The sequence below is a fragment of the Castor canadensis genome, chromosome 5 (assembly GCF_047511655.1).
Source record: "Castor canadensis chromosome 5, mCasCan1.hap1v2, whole genome shotgun sequence".
In the NCBI taxonomy this organism is placed as follows: Eukaryota; Metazoa; Chordata; class Mammalia; order Rodentia; family Castoridae; genus Castor; species Castor canadensis.
Genome location: NC_133390.1, coordinates 131,159,699 through 131,177,427, shown reverse-complemented (window position 1 = coordinate 131,177,427; position 17,729 = coordinate 131,159,699). Strand labels below are relative to the sequence as shown.

Here is a 17,729-nt window from a genome sequence, read left to right as displayed (position 1 = left end):
TCCCTGACCCGAATGGACCTAAGGAAGGACTGAAGACACGAGACACATGAAAGGACTCACTCAGGAAGGTAATGATGAGACACATGACCAGAAGGCTGGTGACCTAACTGGCAAATTTTTATTTTTGCATCAGGCTTTTTAGGCAGTATAGAACAGGAAGTTACACAATGCAAGAAGAACTTCTATTCCTGAGAAACAATGTCTTCTACCTGAAAAACTGTTCTTGCTCCAGTCTCCTAGGTTACACAAGCGAAATTTGGGCCCTCCTAGTATCAGTGACAACACCCAAGTCTCCTTGTTTTCATCTATCTTCACCTGGTTTCACATACATAAAACTTGGGCCTAGTTGCCAAGGGCGTGTACCCTGTTTCCTAACCTTTCATAAACAAATACCTTCAGGTTAATGTTTCTTTTCTCCAGTCAAAGGGAGCCACTCCATGTTTCCTCAAAACCTCAGTGAGAGACATGGTGCCCTTGCAGTCTCTGACCTCAGGATCCTGCTAAACCACAATGACCTTGTTAGATTGCGTCTCATGGCTCCCAACACCCTCCCTTTTCCCCCAAGTACCACCCCCTCACTGTACCTATTTTACAGTCCTATCTTTTGTTATTAATTCCTTAATCAGTGTTTAAAGGGGTTTCTTGTTGTATCCCAGCTGTGAATATACTTTACTTTGGTCAGTTCAACCCCCTCTGTTGATTTGTGGTATTTCATTGACCAACATTTTACTGAGGTCTTTTCATTAGGTTTTTAGTTTTTTGCTACAGGACAGGTACAGTAGTTAATGAAAATGATTTGTGAGTCAAGGTGTATCAGAATCACAGACAAAGCTGAGCAGAAGTAATTTGTCACAAACTAGGCTGCCGGCAGGAATTGGAGTAAGTATGGTAACTGGATTAGAGAACTCAGAGGCATTCTTGAAGTTGCTGCAGAAGGTTTGGCATCCACGAGCCAAAGTTTATTCCCAGATTAGGACAGAGTAGGAAAGCAAAAGACCTTTGTTGCCATGCAGTTAAGGATTATGTGCAATAGTGTCTCTGGTCACCAAGGAAAACATGAGATGGTTCTAATTACAGATCCACTAACCTATGATACTGGGCAGGGTTTACTGAGTTTTCTAGTACTAGCTAGGTTAACAAAAATTAGGGTGACAAATATTCTTTATGGATCACAGCCTTTTATTAGGACAAACTCCCCTGAGAACTTGGCATAGTCAAATATACAGAATTATGCTTAATAGCTTAGGTCTTGCCTTCTCAGCCTTTCGCTGGACACCAAGATACACATTGACACCTGTGTCCCTCAGATGGCAGATACTAGAGAGGATGTCCTGTTTGATCACAAAGCTAAACTCTTGGGACATAAAACAAGAAGGGAACCTTGTTCAGTTTTTGTTTTTTTTTTTGTTTCAGGGACCCATAGCCAAGTTTTGTTTATTTTTTTTTATTATTCATATGTGCATACAAGGCTTGGGTCATTTCTCCCCGCTGCCCCCACCCCCTCCCTTACCACCCACTCTGCCCCCTCCTTCTCCCCCCTACCCCCTCAATACCCAGCAGAAACTATTTTGCCCTTATTTCTAATTTTGTTGTAGAGAGAGTATAACCCATAATAGGAAGGAACAAGGGTTTTTGCTGGTTGAGATAAGGATAGCTATAGAGGGAGTTGACTCACATTAATTTCCTGTGGCCAAGTTTTGTTTAAACAGACAGCAGTCTGATGGTACCTGCAAGCCCACCAATCTGCAGGGCTAGCTCAAACAACAGGCTTATTTGGACCTGCACCTGTGTTCTTTCCTATAGTTCTGCTCTTTATGACCAAGGATACAGAAAGATAAGACAAAGGATATCAAGAACTGTCTCTGAGAAGATTAGAATCAAACAGGATTCTAGAATGCTCACAAAACACCAAAAATTGTCTTTGCCCAAAAGCACTAGTTCACCAAATGTTCTTCCTGTGAATCAAAATTTTTTAGAGAGGAAAGGAAACAAAAAAGAGCCCTACCACTCTGGTCTTTAAGGTCAGCACAGCATGTAGAAGAGATTTGGGAGGCTAACTAGTAAGAAATGTTTGTTGGCCTTTTGTTCAGGGTCCAGGATCTACACTGTAGCAGCCCTGGAGTGAAAATTGCTCCAGCTAGCGACAGAGTGCCCAACATGTGGTACCAAGATCTGTAGGGGAGTGCAGACTCTTCTCTCTACCACTTAGTTCTTATGAAGGTACTTTGGTTGCACCTAGAAACCCAATTAATACAACAGATAATTAATAAGAGAAAAACATAAAAGTTTCATTAATTTACATGCACATGGGATCTTCCCAAGAAAGGAATGTCTGGAGAAATGATAAAAGCATGATACTTTGTAATCTACATGTTTAATGCAATTCCCATCAGAATTCCAATGACATTCATTAAAGAGATTGAAAAATCTACCGTTAAATTTATATGGAAACACAAGAGGCCATGAATAGCCAAGGCAATACTCAGTCAAAAGAACAATGCAGGAGGTATCACAATACCTGACTTCAAACTATATTACAAAGCAGTAACAATAAAAACAGCATGGTACTGGCACAAAAACAGACTTGAAGACCACTGGAACAGAATAGAGGACCAGGATATGAAGCCACACAACTATACCCAACTTGTCTTTGACAAAGGAGCTAAAAATATATGATGGAGAAATAGCAGCCTCTTCAACAAAAACTGCTGGGAAAACTGGTTAGCAGTCTGCAAAAAACTGAAACTAGATCCATGTATATCACCCTATACCAAGATTAACTCAAAATGGATCAAGGATCTTAATATCAGACCCCAAACTCTTAAGTTGATACAGGAAAGAGTAGGAAATACTCTGGAGTTAGTAGGTATGGGTAAGAACTTTCTCAATGAAACCCCAGCAGCACAGCAAATAAGAGATAGCATAGATAAATGGGACCTCATAAAACTAAAAAGCTTCTGTTCATCAAAAGAAATGGTGTCTAAACTGAAGAGAACACCCACAGAGTGGGAGAAAATATTTGCCAACTATACATCAGACAAAGGACTGATAACCAGAATATATAGGGAACTTAAAAAACTAAATTCTCCCAAAACTAATGAACCAATAAAGAAATGGGCACGTGAACTAAACAGAACTTTCTCAAAAGAAGAAATTCAAATGGCCAGAAAACACATGAAAAAATGCTCACCATCTCTAGCAATAAAGGAAATGCAAATTAAAACCACGCTAAGATTCCACCTCACCCCTGTTAGAATAGCCATCATCAGCAACACCACCAACAACAGGTGTTGGCGAGGATGCGGGGGAAAAAGGAACCCTCTTACACTGTTGGTGGGAATGTAGACTAGTACAACCACTCTGGAAAAAAATTTGGAGGCTACTTAAAAAGCTAGACATCGATCTACCATTTGATCCAGCAATACCACTCTTGGGGATATACCCAAAAGACTGTTACTCCAGAGGCACCTGCACACCCATGTTTATTGCGGCACTATTCACAATAGCCAAGTTATGGAAACAGCCAAGATGCCCCAGCACTGACGAATGGATTAAGAAAATGTGGTATCTATACACAATGGAATTTTATGCAGCTATGAAGAAGAACGAAATGTTATCATTCGCTGGTAAGTGGATGGAATTGGAGAACATCATTCTGAGTGAGGTTAGCCTGGCCCAAAAGACCAAAAATTGTATGTTCTCCCTCATATGTGGACATTAGATCAAGGGTAAACATAACAAGGGGATTGGACTATGAGCACATGATAAAAGCGAGAGCACACAAGGGAGCGGTGAGGATAGGTAAGAAACCTAAAAAACTAGCTAGCATTTGTTGCCCTCAACGCAGAGAAACTAAAGCAGGTACCTTAAAAGCAACTGAGGCCAATAGGAAAAGGGGAACAGGTACTAGAGAAAAGGTTAGTTCAAGAAGAATTAACCTAGAAGGTAACACCCACGCACAGAAATCAATGTGAGTCAATGCCCTGTATAGCTATCCTTATCTCAACCAGCAAAAACCCTTGTTCCTTCCTATTATTGCTTATACTCTCTCTACAACAAAATTAGAAATAAGGGCAAAATAGTTTCTGCTGGGTATTGAGGGGGGGGAGAGGGAGGGGGCGGAGTGGGTGGTAAGGGAGGGGGTGGGGGCAGGGGGGAGAAATGACCCAAGCCTTGTATGCACATATGAATAATAAAAGAAAAAGGAAAAAAAATAAAAAAAAATAAATGTCACAATGTACCCTGAAAAAAAAAAAAAACAACATGATACTTTGTTAGACAAAGAACAATAAATGTGTGCAGGAATAACAGGAAAAAATGGCTGTCTGAACTAGGGGAATAATTTTAGGGATGGTACTAAAAGAAATATGGGTGGGGACAGGTAGAAGGTTGCTTCCAAGTGTGTTTATTCAGGTTCTTTGAAGCCCCAGTTGCCAGTCTCTGGTAATCAAGTCTATTTTCCAGGCTTGCTATGTGAAGTATCCTTCCTAAAAGAACTTCCATGGCTTGCTGCATTCAGGGAAAGACAGGCCAAATGGCCCTTCCTACAGTTACAGTTCCTTAAGTTATTCAGCTTGAAATAACCAATATACCAATTGGCATATTTTGAGATGGCATGTCTTTACCTTCTTCATTGTCAAGAATTCAAGTAGTATCTAGATAAAGTATGAAATTAAATCTTTCTCTGTCCATTTCAGTGCCTCTGGAACCTTTGCCATTTGCAGTCTGCTCTATTCCTATAAGACAGTCATAGAAGTTCATGTGTATGTGTATATACAGCAAGTAATAAAACCCGAAACGACCTGGATCTGTTGTTTCAAAATCTATTGAATGCATTTGTATTTTTCTTGCTTCTGCTTCCTCAGTGTAGCTAGGTAGCCAGTAGTGACACCTACCAACACCCGGACTCTGAACTCTTAATGGTGACATGGTAACTGACCATACACAACCCTGCAGCTGTGAAACTGTCTGTATGTACTGGCAGCTTTTCATCGTTAACAAAACTGAGCGTGTAGAAGGATGAGTGCTTGGTCCTATCCAAAATATCACATGCTAATAGTGATTTTATTGAATGCTGACCAAATTTTTAGCCTTAGTGCTGGTCCTACAGAGTGTAGTTTAGCTCTTAAAGTCAGGTTACTGACATTTGAGTTTCAGAAATTTCCACGTGACTGTGGCAAGTAGTTTAACTCCACTTTGCCTCACAGCATTCTTATCTAATGGGCCTTCTTGTAAGAACAAGAAATAATGATGTAAAGCACATAATAGGTGTTCAATATATATTAACTGTAAGAATATTGCCATTATGGTAAATTTTCACTTGCATTTGATAATTTCATATTAAAAACGTGACTGCCAGTGGCTTAAAGCCTTTTTGTTTTGGTGGTGCTGGGGATTGATCCCAGGGCTTTATGCATGCTAGCATGCAAGTGCTCTACCACTGAGCTATATCCCTAACTCTCAGTAGTTTTAAAAAAATACCCAGTAATTGAGCTGTTTGTGTTCTATGATGGAAATGTAAAGTACTCTTCCTTATAATGAAAATGTAGCTCCAAGGAATCCTCTTAGGAATTTCTTAGGAAGAAAAAAGCCTTCTGACTGGCTGCCATTCCTTCCTTTTTCTTTGACATGATTATACCAAGAAAAAGTAGAACCATAGGTGGGTGAATACATCGGATGTTTGCTTGCATAACAGTTAAATCTCATTGTTGGTTTCTAGAGGAGTATGAAAAAAATTCTGTGCCTGGCATGGTGGCTCATACCTGTAATCTCAGGAGGTGGAAATCAGGAGGATCCTGGTTCAAGGCCAGCCCAAGTAAAAAGTTAGTAAGAGCCCATCTCAATGAAAAAGCTGGGTGTGGTGGTGTGTGCCTATCATACCTGCTATGTGGGAAGCTTAGGTAGGATGATCATGGTCCAGACCTGCCTTGGCAAAAATATGAGACCCTACCTGAAAAATAACTAAAGCAAAAAAAGTGTTGGGGGTGTGGTGCAAGTGGTAGAGAACCTGCCTAGAAACTGTGAGACCCTGAGTTTAAACCCCAATATTGCCAAAAACATTTTTTTGAAGTGAATAGCTTTCATTGTATTTGTAAGTACTGTAGAAGTATTTTATTTGAATTCATCTGACAGTCTCATTTTAATAACATTTACTGTCTGATTATTAAGAGTATGTTGTAGAGCAATCAAAAATTCAGAAAAACATAAAAAGGAAAATTAAAATCTTGTTTAATACTAATGGTGTGTCTGTTAACATTTAGGCATCTTTTCAGTACATTATATATTTAAATATATGCCTTTTTATGTAGCCTGCATTTTCCATTTATTAACTTTATCATTATATGTCCTGGTACCATATGATTTAAAAATTTTTTATTTGCATAAATTAATTGTACAAAGAAATTTCATTGTGATATTTACATGCATGCATATAATGTACTTTAATAAAATTCTCTCCATCTATTACTCTTTCTTAACTCTCCTCTCATCTCCTTCCTCCTTTTTTAATAGTTTTTAGTGAGTTCATTATGTTATTTGCATACATACATATTCACCCCCATCTTTCTCTCCTTTCCTCCTCACCCTCCCACTGGTTCTCCCCACAATACAGTTTGCCTTTTATAGTCATGCCATATTATTTTTTAAAAAATTAATTATTATTTTTTAGGACTAGATTCCACATATGAGTGAAAAATGTGATATTTGTCTTCTTGGGCTTGGCTTATTTCTCTCAACATGATGATTTCCATTTCCATCCATTTTCCTGTAAATGACATAATTTTAATCTTTTTGTTGCTGAACTATACTCCATTGTGTGTGTGTGTATATATATATATGTACTCCATTGTATATATGTTCTTTATCCAGTCACTATACAATCTGATTTTTAAAATAACAGCACGACATTCTACTGTATGGCTATTCTATAACTGATTTAAATCCATTACTAACTGTGTTATGTTTAGGCTACACTGTGGTGAACATCCATGAAGCTAAATCTGTCCGTGATATAGTATATTTCTCCTGTAAGCAATATATTTGAGGTCATTCTTTTAATTATTTTCTAATAATACCTTGTTTAATTTTCCATTTCTTTGCTCACTAGTAAGGGTGATTCTGAATATACAACTCTCCATATATTTAGCAGTTATTTGGCATTTCTTTGTAAAATATTTGCTTGGACTTGTATTTTGATCAACAGATTGATCTTTTTTCTTTCTTTCTTTTCTTTCCTTCCTCCCTCCCTTCCTCCCCTTCTCCTTCTCTTCTTTTTTTCCTCCTCCTCTTTCTTTTTTACTTGGATAGGGTCTTGCTACATAGTCCAGGCTGGCCTCAAACTCTCAATCCTCTTGCCTTAGCCCTCCTAGTCCTGGGATTACAGGTGTGTATCACTGCACCTGGCTTATTGGTCTTTTCTTACAGTGGAAATGATATTTGTAAAGAAGTGTAGACTTTTTGTCAGTTGTTAAAAGTGACCTTCTTGTATTAGCTGTCTGATATTGGCCATTATGAAAAGTATTTATTGGGCAATTGGCTGACAGTATTTGAAAGAGAAATATCTTTTTATTCCCTAGCAAGTTGATTCTTTACATTTTTCTCATGTTATCTTCAGTCATTTCTGTAAAAATGTGGGTAGTATGATTTAGAGGTGATTGAATGAAAAGTATAGGTAGAATTTTGTATTCTGACTTCTTTTGGAGTCATGTGCCTCACTCTGATAAAGTTCTGTCTAAGGAATGCAGTGCAGCTCAAAACCCCTTCCTTAGCTCATATTTGTCTAAAATAAGCATACATATATACTTGTTTGGTTCTGCTTCTTCCCTCAGCTCCTCCCCCTGTCAAGATTTGAAATGATAAAAATAATAAGACTAATTGATTGAGCTGACCAATAAGACACCCAATAGATTTTATGACTGTATAGGTAAATGCCATATGTACTACTTCCCACCCTTTGCCTTCTCTGTTGCCATCCTGGCTGGGGTGGGGGGAAATCCTAAAGGACATCTCTTCTGACCCCAACCTTTTAGGGTTCAGATGGTTGGCAGATACTTCCTGAGGCTTTCTTGGCTCTTTCCTCTCCTGCCTTTGTCAGCATGCTTACTAAGTCTCCTCAAGCCCTTCTCTAATCATCCTCCATGCCTGAGACAATCAGTCATGTGCATCTTTTCTGGGTCTGATATTCAAATTGTTATGCCACAGATATTCAAGTACCTTCGTGTGCTAGTCTATAGAGCTACAAAAGTGAACAAAATATGCATTATGATCTGAGAAAGGCAAGTAGTCTTGGTGGATACAGACAACCTCTGAGACAAGTATTTACCTCAAGGCTTTTTTTTTTTTTAAGAATTTTTAAGAAGGGAGTGGGGGCCGGGAAGCTGTGACCCCACATCCTAGCCACTTGTCTCTAAGGCTTTCAGAAATACACTTCCTTTCTCCATTCTACTATCTAAGAATGTGAAAAGGCTGTCATTTGAGTTTGCTTGTACTTTTGTGGGTGGTCAAGAGAAGAAACTTGGAATTGCCTCAGATCTGAGATCAGAACCAGGAAATGCTATCAGCAGATCCTTAGGCTTAAACCTCTTTGAGGCTTAGTTTCCTCATCTGAATACTGGGGACAATGCCTCCTAATGGATTGTGGTGATGGATGAATGAGAGTATCATAGCATTTACTACTGCTGGGATTATGCTGTCCTATGCCTGGAAGTATCCTCCAGAAGATCATTAATTCCAGTCAAATGGAATGTTCTGGCCACCCCTGAGGCTGGAAAAAAATTTTTTTCCAGTCATCCTGTCTGGTCCCCTATTGGCTAGAAGTGTGTGCTCTCTGAAGGTGGGTGGAGCCAGAATGAACAAACTCCTTCTGCAGAGTCAGCAATGCAGGCGTGAATGTGACATATCCCACGGGTCTGGCAGCAAACTGGGCGGCCAGTTTTTCCTCCTTGCCTGCAGGATGGACCCAATAGCTTATGCAGAGCTGTTAAAAGAATCTGGTAACCAGGTTCTCAAGAATGGGAACTTCTCTTTGGCCATCAGAAAGTATGATGAAGCCATCCAGATTCTCCTGCAGGTATACCAGTGGGGGTAAGTGTTTGGATTTTTCTATCCTACCCCTCCCCCATTTTTTAAGTTAAGTGAGAACTCTCTTGTTTATGTTTTCTTCTAATTTCTAATCACACCATTATGTTTCTGTTTCCGTTCTGCCTTGCTTCCTGTTTATCTTCTCTGCATTGTCTGTCCAGAAATTGAACAGAGAATGTTAGCAGAATAGGGGAAATAGAAAGTGAAACACAGTGGACTGTTGGTAAACATAACTGAACTTTCCCTTCTGCCTGGTTAACAAATCAAGAGTCTGGGGAATGGCTGAATCCTCAACCTCTTTGTCATTTTTTTCATCTTCTTGATTTACCCCTGGTCACAGGGACACACCATAAGCACTGAGGCTTAACTTGTGCTTTCTTTGCCCCTGCAACTCTAGAAGACCTCATCTCTAACACTGTAGTATTATGACAGGCTTAGAAATTATTGAGAGACCCAAAGAGTCTTTGTTTTTATAGGTTGTAGCTGTCAGTCTAGTCTGAATTAGAACTTAAAATGGAGATAAATTTAAAATATGTATTAGTTTATTGAAAATATCAACAATAGCTCCATGATGGTATGTTTTTATGAAAAATAATTATTTCTCAAAACAAAATTTCATGAGAAGAACAGCACATTTTAAAAATTTTATTTTTATTGTCATCTATTAATTGTGTAAAAGAGTTTCATTGTGATATTTCTATACATGCATGTAATGTAGTTTGATCAAAATCACCCCCTCTGGAGGATAAAGGAGAATGGTTAAGGAGGTGAATTCATGTATGATATATTTAATATCTTGTAAGAACCTGTCTAAATGCCACAATGTACCCCCACCCATCACAACAATAAAGGAAAAAAAAATCACCCCCTCCATTACTCTTTCTTATCTCCCCTACCCTGCCTGGCTCTGGAGCAGCACATTTTTACAAATCTCATCTGCTTCTGCATTTATTCTGTTGTGATATTATGCCATGTGGCCTCTGGAAAGTTCCCTGTATGCTTATGAGAGAGTAAGCATAAAAGGCACATAATGTCTTAGTATTATTGTTCTGTTACTTTCCTATTGATGCTGTAACAAATTACCACAAATTTAGTGTCTTAAAGCAATGCAAATTAATTTTCTTACAGTGCTGGTGGTTAGAAGTCTGAAATTACTGGTGGGGCTAAAATCAGTATTAACAGGGCTGCTGCTTTGTGGACACTTTGAGAGGAGGCTTTGTGTCCCTCCTACAGGCAGGAGTTTCACTCACCCGGAGCCTTTTCTGTCTTTTGAGTGACTGCCTGTAGTCCTTGGCTTTTGTCTCATTCTTTCACCATTCCAATTTTTGCTCTGTCGTAACATTGCCTTCTCTTCCACTATAGTGATGTGTTCCTCCCTCTGCCTCCCTCTCCTAAGGACACTTGTGATTATATAAAAATCCAGGATGATTTCCCTTTCTCAAGATCTGTAAATTAATCACATATGCAAAGTCACTTTTGCCATAAAAGATAACATTATTTGGGAGTCATTATTCAGACAACCACAACTGTGAAAACATTTTTACTTTTTGGACCACCTGAAATGGTCTTGCAGACTCCTGGAGGTTTCCAGATCATCCTTGGGGAATAGTCTGGTAGAGGGAGCAGAGGTTGGCAGGTGTTAGTTTATATATCCTGAACTTGTATGAGAAACATCATTGAGTTATGTGACTGAAGCATGACTCTCGTCATTTCCTGTCATCCTCATGTCTACACTGGAGGTGATCTTGAGTCAACGTAACTGACTTGTTTCTGTCTTTTCTGTGGTTCTGCCTCACCCTAGTAGTGATCAGAAGCTGGGCTATAGCTCTTTATTTGGGACAAAACATTCAACTTTCTTAAAGAGGTGGTATGGGGTAGTGTTTATGGTTGCAGAACCACACTGTGTATCCTCCTGTGTATCACTAATGGCACTTCTGTCTGGACCCTCACATGTTGCATGAAGCCTTCTTGACGCTATCCTCTTGCCCATTGCCTGCTGTTTAGCTTTCTGCTGCTGCCAGCAAATGGGGATTGAGGTATGTGTGATTGACTGACTGAATCCTTTCAGGAGAAGGGTACTGAGGGAAGTAGGGTGAGGCAGGGGAAAGCTCCAAACAGGGCTGGTGTCTAACTGGAGCCAAATTCAGCCTGAACCCATAGGGGGGTTCTGGACCATGAATTGTACCACAGAGCTGGTTCTGCTTTGAAGCAAGGTGGGGGGTACTCATTTGGTTCCCATGTCAGTTGATCATAGCTTATAGAGTGACTGGCCTCTGGGGATGGTCCTAAGGAGTGGGACTATATTAATATGCTTTGGTTACCATAACAAAATGTTGTAGACTGGGTGGTTTAAGCAGCAGAAATTTATTTCTCACAATTCTGTAGGATGGAAGTTCAAGATCAAGGCAGTAGATAATTTGGTTCTCATATGAGGGCTCTCTTTCTGGCTTTTAGATGGCTGCCTTCTCCCGGTATTATCACGTGGCAGAGAGAGAGAGCAAGTTCTCTAGTGTCTCTTCCTGTAAGGGCACTATCCCATCATGAGGGTCCCACCCACATGACATTATCTAAACATAATTACCTCCTGAAGGCCCTATCTCCAAATACTGTCACAGTTGGGGTTAGGCCTCAACACAGAATTTTGAGGGAACACAATTCAGTTCATAGCATAGGTGTAACTTGCTGAGAATAAGACAGCTTTCGTTAGGCTGAGGATAAATCTCTGTAGAACAGGATGCTGAGAATACCTAGTTGCAGCTGAGAGTCACTGCAGCTGAGAGTGGCTGCCCATGACACAATGTCTGGGATGGGCACCATGACATCAACTACACTTGAGGTCACAGCTCCTGTGCTCATCACATGCTGCCTGTCCCAGTGTCCCTGTATGCTTCTGGGACTACACTCTGATCTGGAGGAAGTATGGGCAGTGAAAGAAGCCAGACATACAGACTGTTGAGAATGGGGCAACAACATAGGTGACATTTACTCTTTTATTTTTGTTTTTATCTGGACTTATGTGTCTTTTCCATAGTGGAATTGTTTTCAATAAAAAAGTCATAAGCCTTGCTTTTTCTTTTTGTGTGTTTAAAATTCCAGTGTCACCTGGGCTTCTCTTGATACTTTGATATCTTTTCTATCTTTTTTCAACTTGGTTTCAGCACTTAAATTGCTGCTGTATTATTCCTGAATCCAGGCAAGAGGGGTCTTTGCCCTGCCATGCTTTAGAGGGCCTCTCTTTGGTCATCCTCCAGCTGTGTCCCTTCTAGGCAAGAGTTTGTGGTACACACACCCACAGAGCTGTTGGCTTCTTTGGTCCACACTGTGGGTATCAAGGACCCTAGAACTCCTTGCCTGTAGACTCTGCTGAGGGTCTGGCAAGGTCTCTTATTTGCAGCCTATTCTGTTGTGGTTAGCCATGGAGAAGGGATGATTATGTGCTAATATGCTCTTTACCAATGTGCATGTGAAATAACTGGACTCTGTAAAGGTTCTGTGGGAACTACCATCCTCTCCATCCTTATGACCAGTCAGTATTTTTAACAATATCTTCTCCAATGAGCTCAGGGCTGGTAGAGTGGCTCAAGTGGTGGAGCACCTGCCTAGCAAACGTGAAGCCCTGAATTCAAACCCCAGTACCACAAAAACAAAACAAAACAAAAATACCCTCTACATTCTCCATTGAGCTCTAAAAATAAAAAAGATTTATAGAGATCATTGGGAGATGGAAACAAGTTGTGGAAAACATATGCCATCAAAAGATGGGAGCAGAGAATTTGGGAGTGAGGAAGAACAGGCTTGTATATGGTAAATGCTGTAGTCTTTCTAGGAGGCTGCAATGGACAGATCTGATGGGCATAATTGACACATTGCCTGCTGAAACACTCTTATTGTGGTGAAAATCAGTTCCAGATACAGTCCTCAAGGATTATTTCTTGTATTTGAGAATGGTGGCCTTACAGACCATGGTTTTTTCTCTTTCACAGGGTTCCTCCGAGGGACTTGGCTGTGCTTCTGTGCAACAAATCCAGTGCATTTTACAGCCTTGGGAAATGGAATGAGGCATTTCTAGCTGCCAAAGAATGTCTCCAGTGGGACCCAACCTATGTGAAGGTATGGGGTGGTCACTACTTCTGTCTTCTCTTAATCTGCCACTTTTTCTTCCTCCTTTAAAATGGACATGGTAGGAATGCTTGTATTTCGACACTCTTTGTACTTCACACAGAGGCTCATGGGTCAGGGGAGCATTATCTGGAGGAGGGTAGCAACAGGGGAGAGTGGAGCTTGGTCTCCTGGCAGGTGGGATGTGATGAGATTCTGGAGTAGCTCATTTTGTTTTGAAGTAGTTACACCAAAACTCATAGCATGTTCATGTTCTTTGCTGCCTATAAGTATCATTTTAGCAAAGTTTTATTTCATATGCAAGCTGAGTAGAAGACATGATGCCAATTCAGAAAACATTTTGTGTGTGTGTGTGTGTGTGGTTTGAACCCTAGCCCTTTTTGTTTTGGTTATTTTTGAGGTAGGGTCTCGAATTTATGTCCAGGCCATATAGACAAAACCAGAACATTTTCCCCATTAATCAGCATAATTTTCTTCTCTCCACAGAAATAAAAAAATTGATCTTTTGTGTATATTGCTTATAATGTGGAAATAGTGATTCTCAATGCTTGTCACTACAATTTTTTTTCTTACAAACCAGTGAAAAGTGTGTTTGTTTTGATTGCAAGGATCAGGGAACAACTTCTGGATTTACATGAAAATCTTATTCTTTTCCTGAACTCTAGACATAGGAATTCTTTAATTCTTCTGTTCAGTCCCAGACTGTGATTGGAGGTATGAATAATAAACTACACACATAATTGGAACCAGACCTGCTTCCTTCTTTCTGTCTTATATGTTAGATGCTGTATAAGTTATGGATTTGAACATGAATATGTATTTTCTTGGCAGTTAAAATGTGACAGGAAAGTTTTGGCACAGAATATGTGGGAACCCTATGTTCAGTGCTTGTTGGATTTCCTCATGTTGTAACCTTGCTTTTCCTTTCAGTAGGAGGTTAGAGGAGATGGAGGACATTTCACCTTTGCTCTTTTTCCCTTTTCCAGGGATACTACCGAGCTGGTTATTCCTTACTGCGGTTGCTCCAGCCTTATGAAGCTGCTCACATGTTTTTTGATGGCCTACGACTTCTGCAGAGCAGTCAAGACCAAGCACAGGTTCCTAATTTCCTTGTTGGGGTCTTCACCACTATGAGCAGTAAGTTGAACTGGGTGGGGGGAACTTTTTTCCTTTAAGTCTTTGTTAATTTTATTTTAATGTCTTGTGGGGAGATAATTCCAGGGTGTTTCTTTGTGGCTGATATAGGTAGTTTAAATGAAACTGGTTCTATTAGAAAGCATTTGAAAGCTTTGGTGGCTCATATCTTTGTAAACACAATGAAGTCTTATTATACAAATGACATAAAGCTTTTGGAGTTTTGTTTTGGACCCAGTAAGTTTTCTGTGCTGTTGTTTATTGAGATTTCCTTATTTATACTACTTGTTTTATGTAATTGCTATTTCCTGTGATTTCTTATGTATTTCTCTAATCTGTTGAGAAAATATTCTTGTTTGCTCTAAAAATAACCTGGAAAGGTCAACAGAGGGTCCAGTGAAAGCTGATAATGGGTGCTTGGTGTCATAACTATGATATTCCCTGCCCAGGAGCAGGTTTTAGTCATGTACCCTCTGTCCAGGAGAGACTCCAAGGGAACTTTCTATAACCCTGCAATTGATCACTACTGGGATGACTGGCTTTCTCAGAGGCCCAGAATAGGTAAAACTAGAAACCTATAAAGAGCAATGTAATATACCCCTTGTCTAGATTGGCAGTCTAGTCTGCCTATATTTAGGCTATTGGTTTCAAATACTGTATTTGATCAACTTTAAATTGAACTCATGTAAGATGTTAATTTATGTTCAGCCGGTGAAGTCAGCATTAATTGTAGATGTACCCCTATTTCGGAGATGTTAGGAAAATGAAAAATGACACATATTTAAATAACTGAGAAATGGTTTTTGACTTTCAGAAGTAGGGAAATCTTTGCTGATGAGCCATTCAACTATTATGGATTCAATTGTTCCTGTTGCTATTGTGGGAAAGCAACTTCTGTGGTCTGTGGAAGGCTCTTCAGAGGGGATTAGTGTAGTAGTTGGCAATGGGAAGGCATTAGAAGCAGGCACAGCTGTGCTCCTCCCTCCTGCCTGACAGAGCATTTGAAGGTCTCTAGACAACTGCTGATGAACCACAGCTCTCCAGTCTGCCTTTTGCTCACTGTAGCCAAAGATGGCCTCTTTTTCCTCCTGATTAATTGCTTGGCCCATTCCATGAACTTCCTGTCTTTCTGGGTCATTTAAAAGTCACTGTCCTGTCAGAAGCCAAGCCTGAGTTTTGGGAATTCAAAAAATTGCTTCTTGATGAGTATACTCTAAATTAACTTGGGTATATGCACCCTGGGAAGGGGCAGTTTACATGACTTTAGGGCAATGCATCAGATACTTTTTTTTTTTAAACCCAAGTACTATACTTAGGAAGGTGAATATATGCCTGTGACTCAAATTCTAAATTGTAGAAAACATATTTATGGAAATTTTACACTCTTTCATACAAGTATGTTTGTTTTCATATTTACTTATGTTTTAAAATCAATAACCCTGAAAGAGGTGCCACGTTATTCTGGCAGTTAACCTGTCCTCCTTAGACATGCTCATATGTGAGTTTGAGGGATATGGTATAGAAGATGTAGTATGTTGATGAGCCACTAGGTTAGAAGAATGTGTATTGGCTAAAAGGGTTGGTAGATTTGGGTTCCAGTCTTGGTTTTTGTTGTCAGCTAGCTGTGTGAGAGTCAGGTGTAGTGGTACACACTTGTAATCCTAGCACTTGGGAGACTGAGTCAGGAAAATTGTGAGCTCCAGGCCAGCCTAGGCTATATAGTGAGATCCTATCTCAAGAACCTCCCCCCCCCAAAAAAAAACACCAACAACAAAGAAATGAATCAGCTGCATGATATGCCATGAACTCTGTCTTCATTTGTCATTATTTCAGTCTGTTGGAAAACAATAGTACTTGTTACATTTTTCTTAAAGGGAAGTGAGTTTTGTAAGTTCATCTAAGTTTTCCTTTCCTCCTCTGTAAATGGAGATAATAGGCACTGTCTTAGTAGTTTGTTTGAGAAATTAAATGTAAACTTCTATCACTGGCTCCACAAATAGAAAAGCTAAGTGAATGTTAGCCCACATTATGCCACCTGATTTTTAGAGAATTGATTGCATGAATAAACTTAAAATGATTACCACTTCAGTCAATTGTAAAGGACTTTATACTTTGAAAATACCTTTCTTTTTAATATCTTTATTTTACTATTTTTATATATGTGGTCTTCATTGTTGGATTTTTCCTCAATGTTCTAGCCTTCTCCCACATTAAATTTTCTAAACTATGGAACTTTCTTTCAGGTGACTCTGTTGTTTTGCAGAGTTTCTTGCCCTGCTTTGATCATATTTTCACTACTGAATTTTCAGCAGAGGTGTGGAAATCTGCCATAGAAAAGTTGGCAAAGAAAGGATTATGGCATGTAAGTAAAAGGAGCTAGCTCTCTTTTGGAAAGTACACTCCTGATTAAATGATTTCTTTCAGTTAGCACTGAGGGACTGTAATGTATTATTTGTTTGTCTTGATGCCAGAATAACTTTTTAACTCAGGTACCATTAAAGATAGAAAGTCACTGGGATAGATTAATCAACCAGTTCCTGTTTTTTTTTAAGATAGTGAAAAACTTAGTTTGTGATAACCTCACTTCTTGCTCTGTGTTTCTGTTATAAAAGAAACGTGAAGTATAGATGCTAATGTTATTGTGAGTTGAGGAAAACACACACTTGATGCTCATTTTCATAATACTTCTTTCTGGGGCACTGGGGTTTGAACTCAGGGCCTAACAATTGCTAGGCAGGCACACTTACCACTTGACCCACTTCACCAACGCTTTTTTGCAATGGATTTTTTTTTGAGATTAGGTTTCATGAGCTATTTTGCCTAGGGCTGGCTTTGAATTGCATTCCTCCTGCTCTCCACCTCCTGAGTAGCTATAGGATTACAGGCATGAGCCACCGGCCCCTGGCTTCATAATTCTTTTTATCCTGTGTTAGGTAGTATGGGCCTAAGAAGACCTGTATTGCTCAGAAAGGTTTCTGTATAGTTTTAAGGGACTTCTAACCAATGAATAGCAGCTAAATGAGATGGTAGGTATCCTTTAATTCTAATCTTCCACTTATTATTTTGAGCTAATTACTTCCCCTTTGAGCCTCACTTCCTCAAAAGTTTATTCTCTCAGGGTTTTTTTGAGAATTGAGAAATAAAAATCAGACTATCTAATAGTAACATCAGCTAATATTTGTTGAAGTCTTACAATGTGCCAGGCACTAAACTAAGGCGTTTCATAATAACTGACATATGCTAAGTGCCCAGTGAATAGTAGTTTTCATTGCTGATGGGTTATATGTGTTCATGAGAATGGACTAGCCAAGGCTGAGAATTTGGTTAGAAAGAGTCTGGTTCAAGAAGAAGGAATAAAAGGAATACAAATAGGTAAAGAAACTGTCAAAATATCCCTA

At 39.4% G+C, this 17,729-nt stretch overlaps 1 protein-coding gene across 5 annotated transcripts in view; it reads left to right on the top strand.

Annotated features, from left to right (window-relative positions):
- Trank1 (tetratricopeptide repeat and ankyrin repeat containing 1) overlaps window positions 1–17,729 on the top strand; it is a 167,990-nt gene that overhangs the window by 27,869 nt on the left and 122,392 nt on the right. For 3 of the 5 annotated variants that reach the window (XM_074074157.1, XM_074074156.1, XM_074074155.1), the window contains exons 1-4: window positions 8,860–9,081; window positions 13,062–13,188; window positions 14,184–14,334; window positions 16,575–16,693. In XM_074074157.1, coding sequence (XP_073930258.1) covers window positions 8,951–9,081; window positions 13,062–13,188; window positions 14,184–14,334; window positions 16,575–16,693 — 528 coding nt within the window. In that variant the 5' untranslated portion in view covers window positions 8,860–8,950. Of the gene's footprint in view, window positions 1–8,859; window positions 9,082–13,061; window positions 13,189–14,183; window positions 14,335–16,574; window positions 16,694–17,729 lie in introns of those variants that run through there. The other 2 variants (XM_074074158.1, XM_074074159.1) reach the window with 2 other exon arrangements.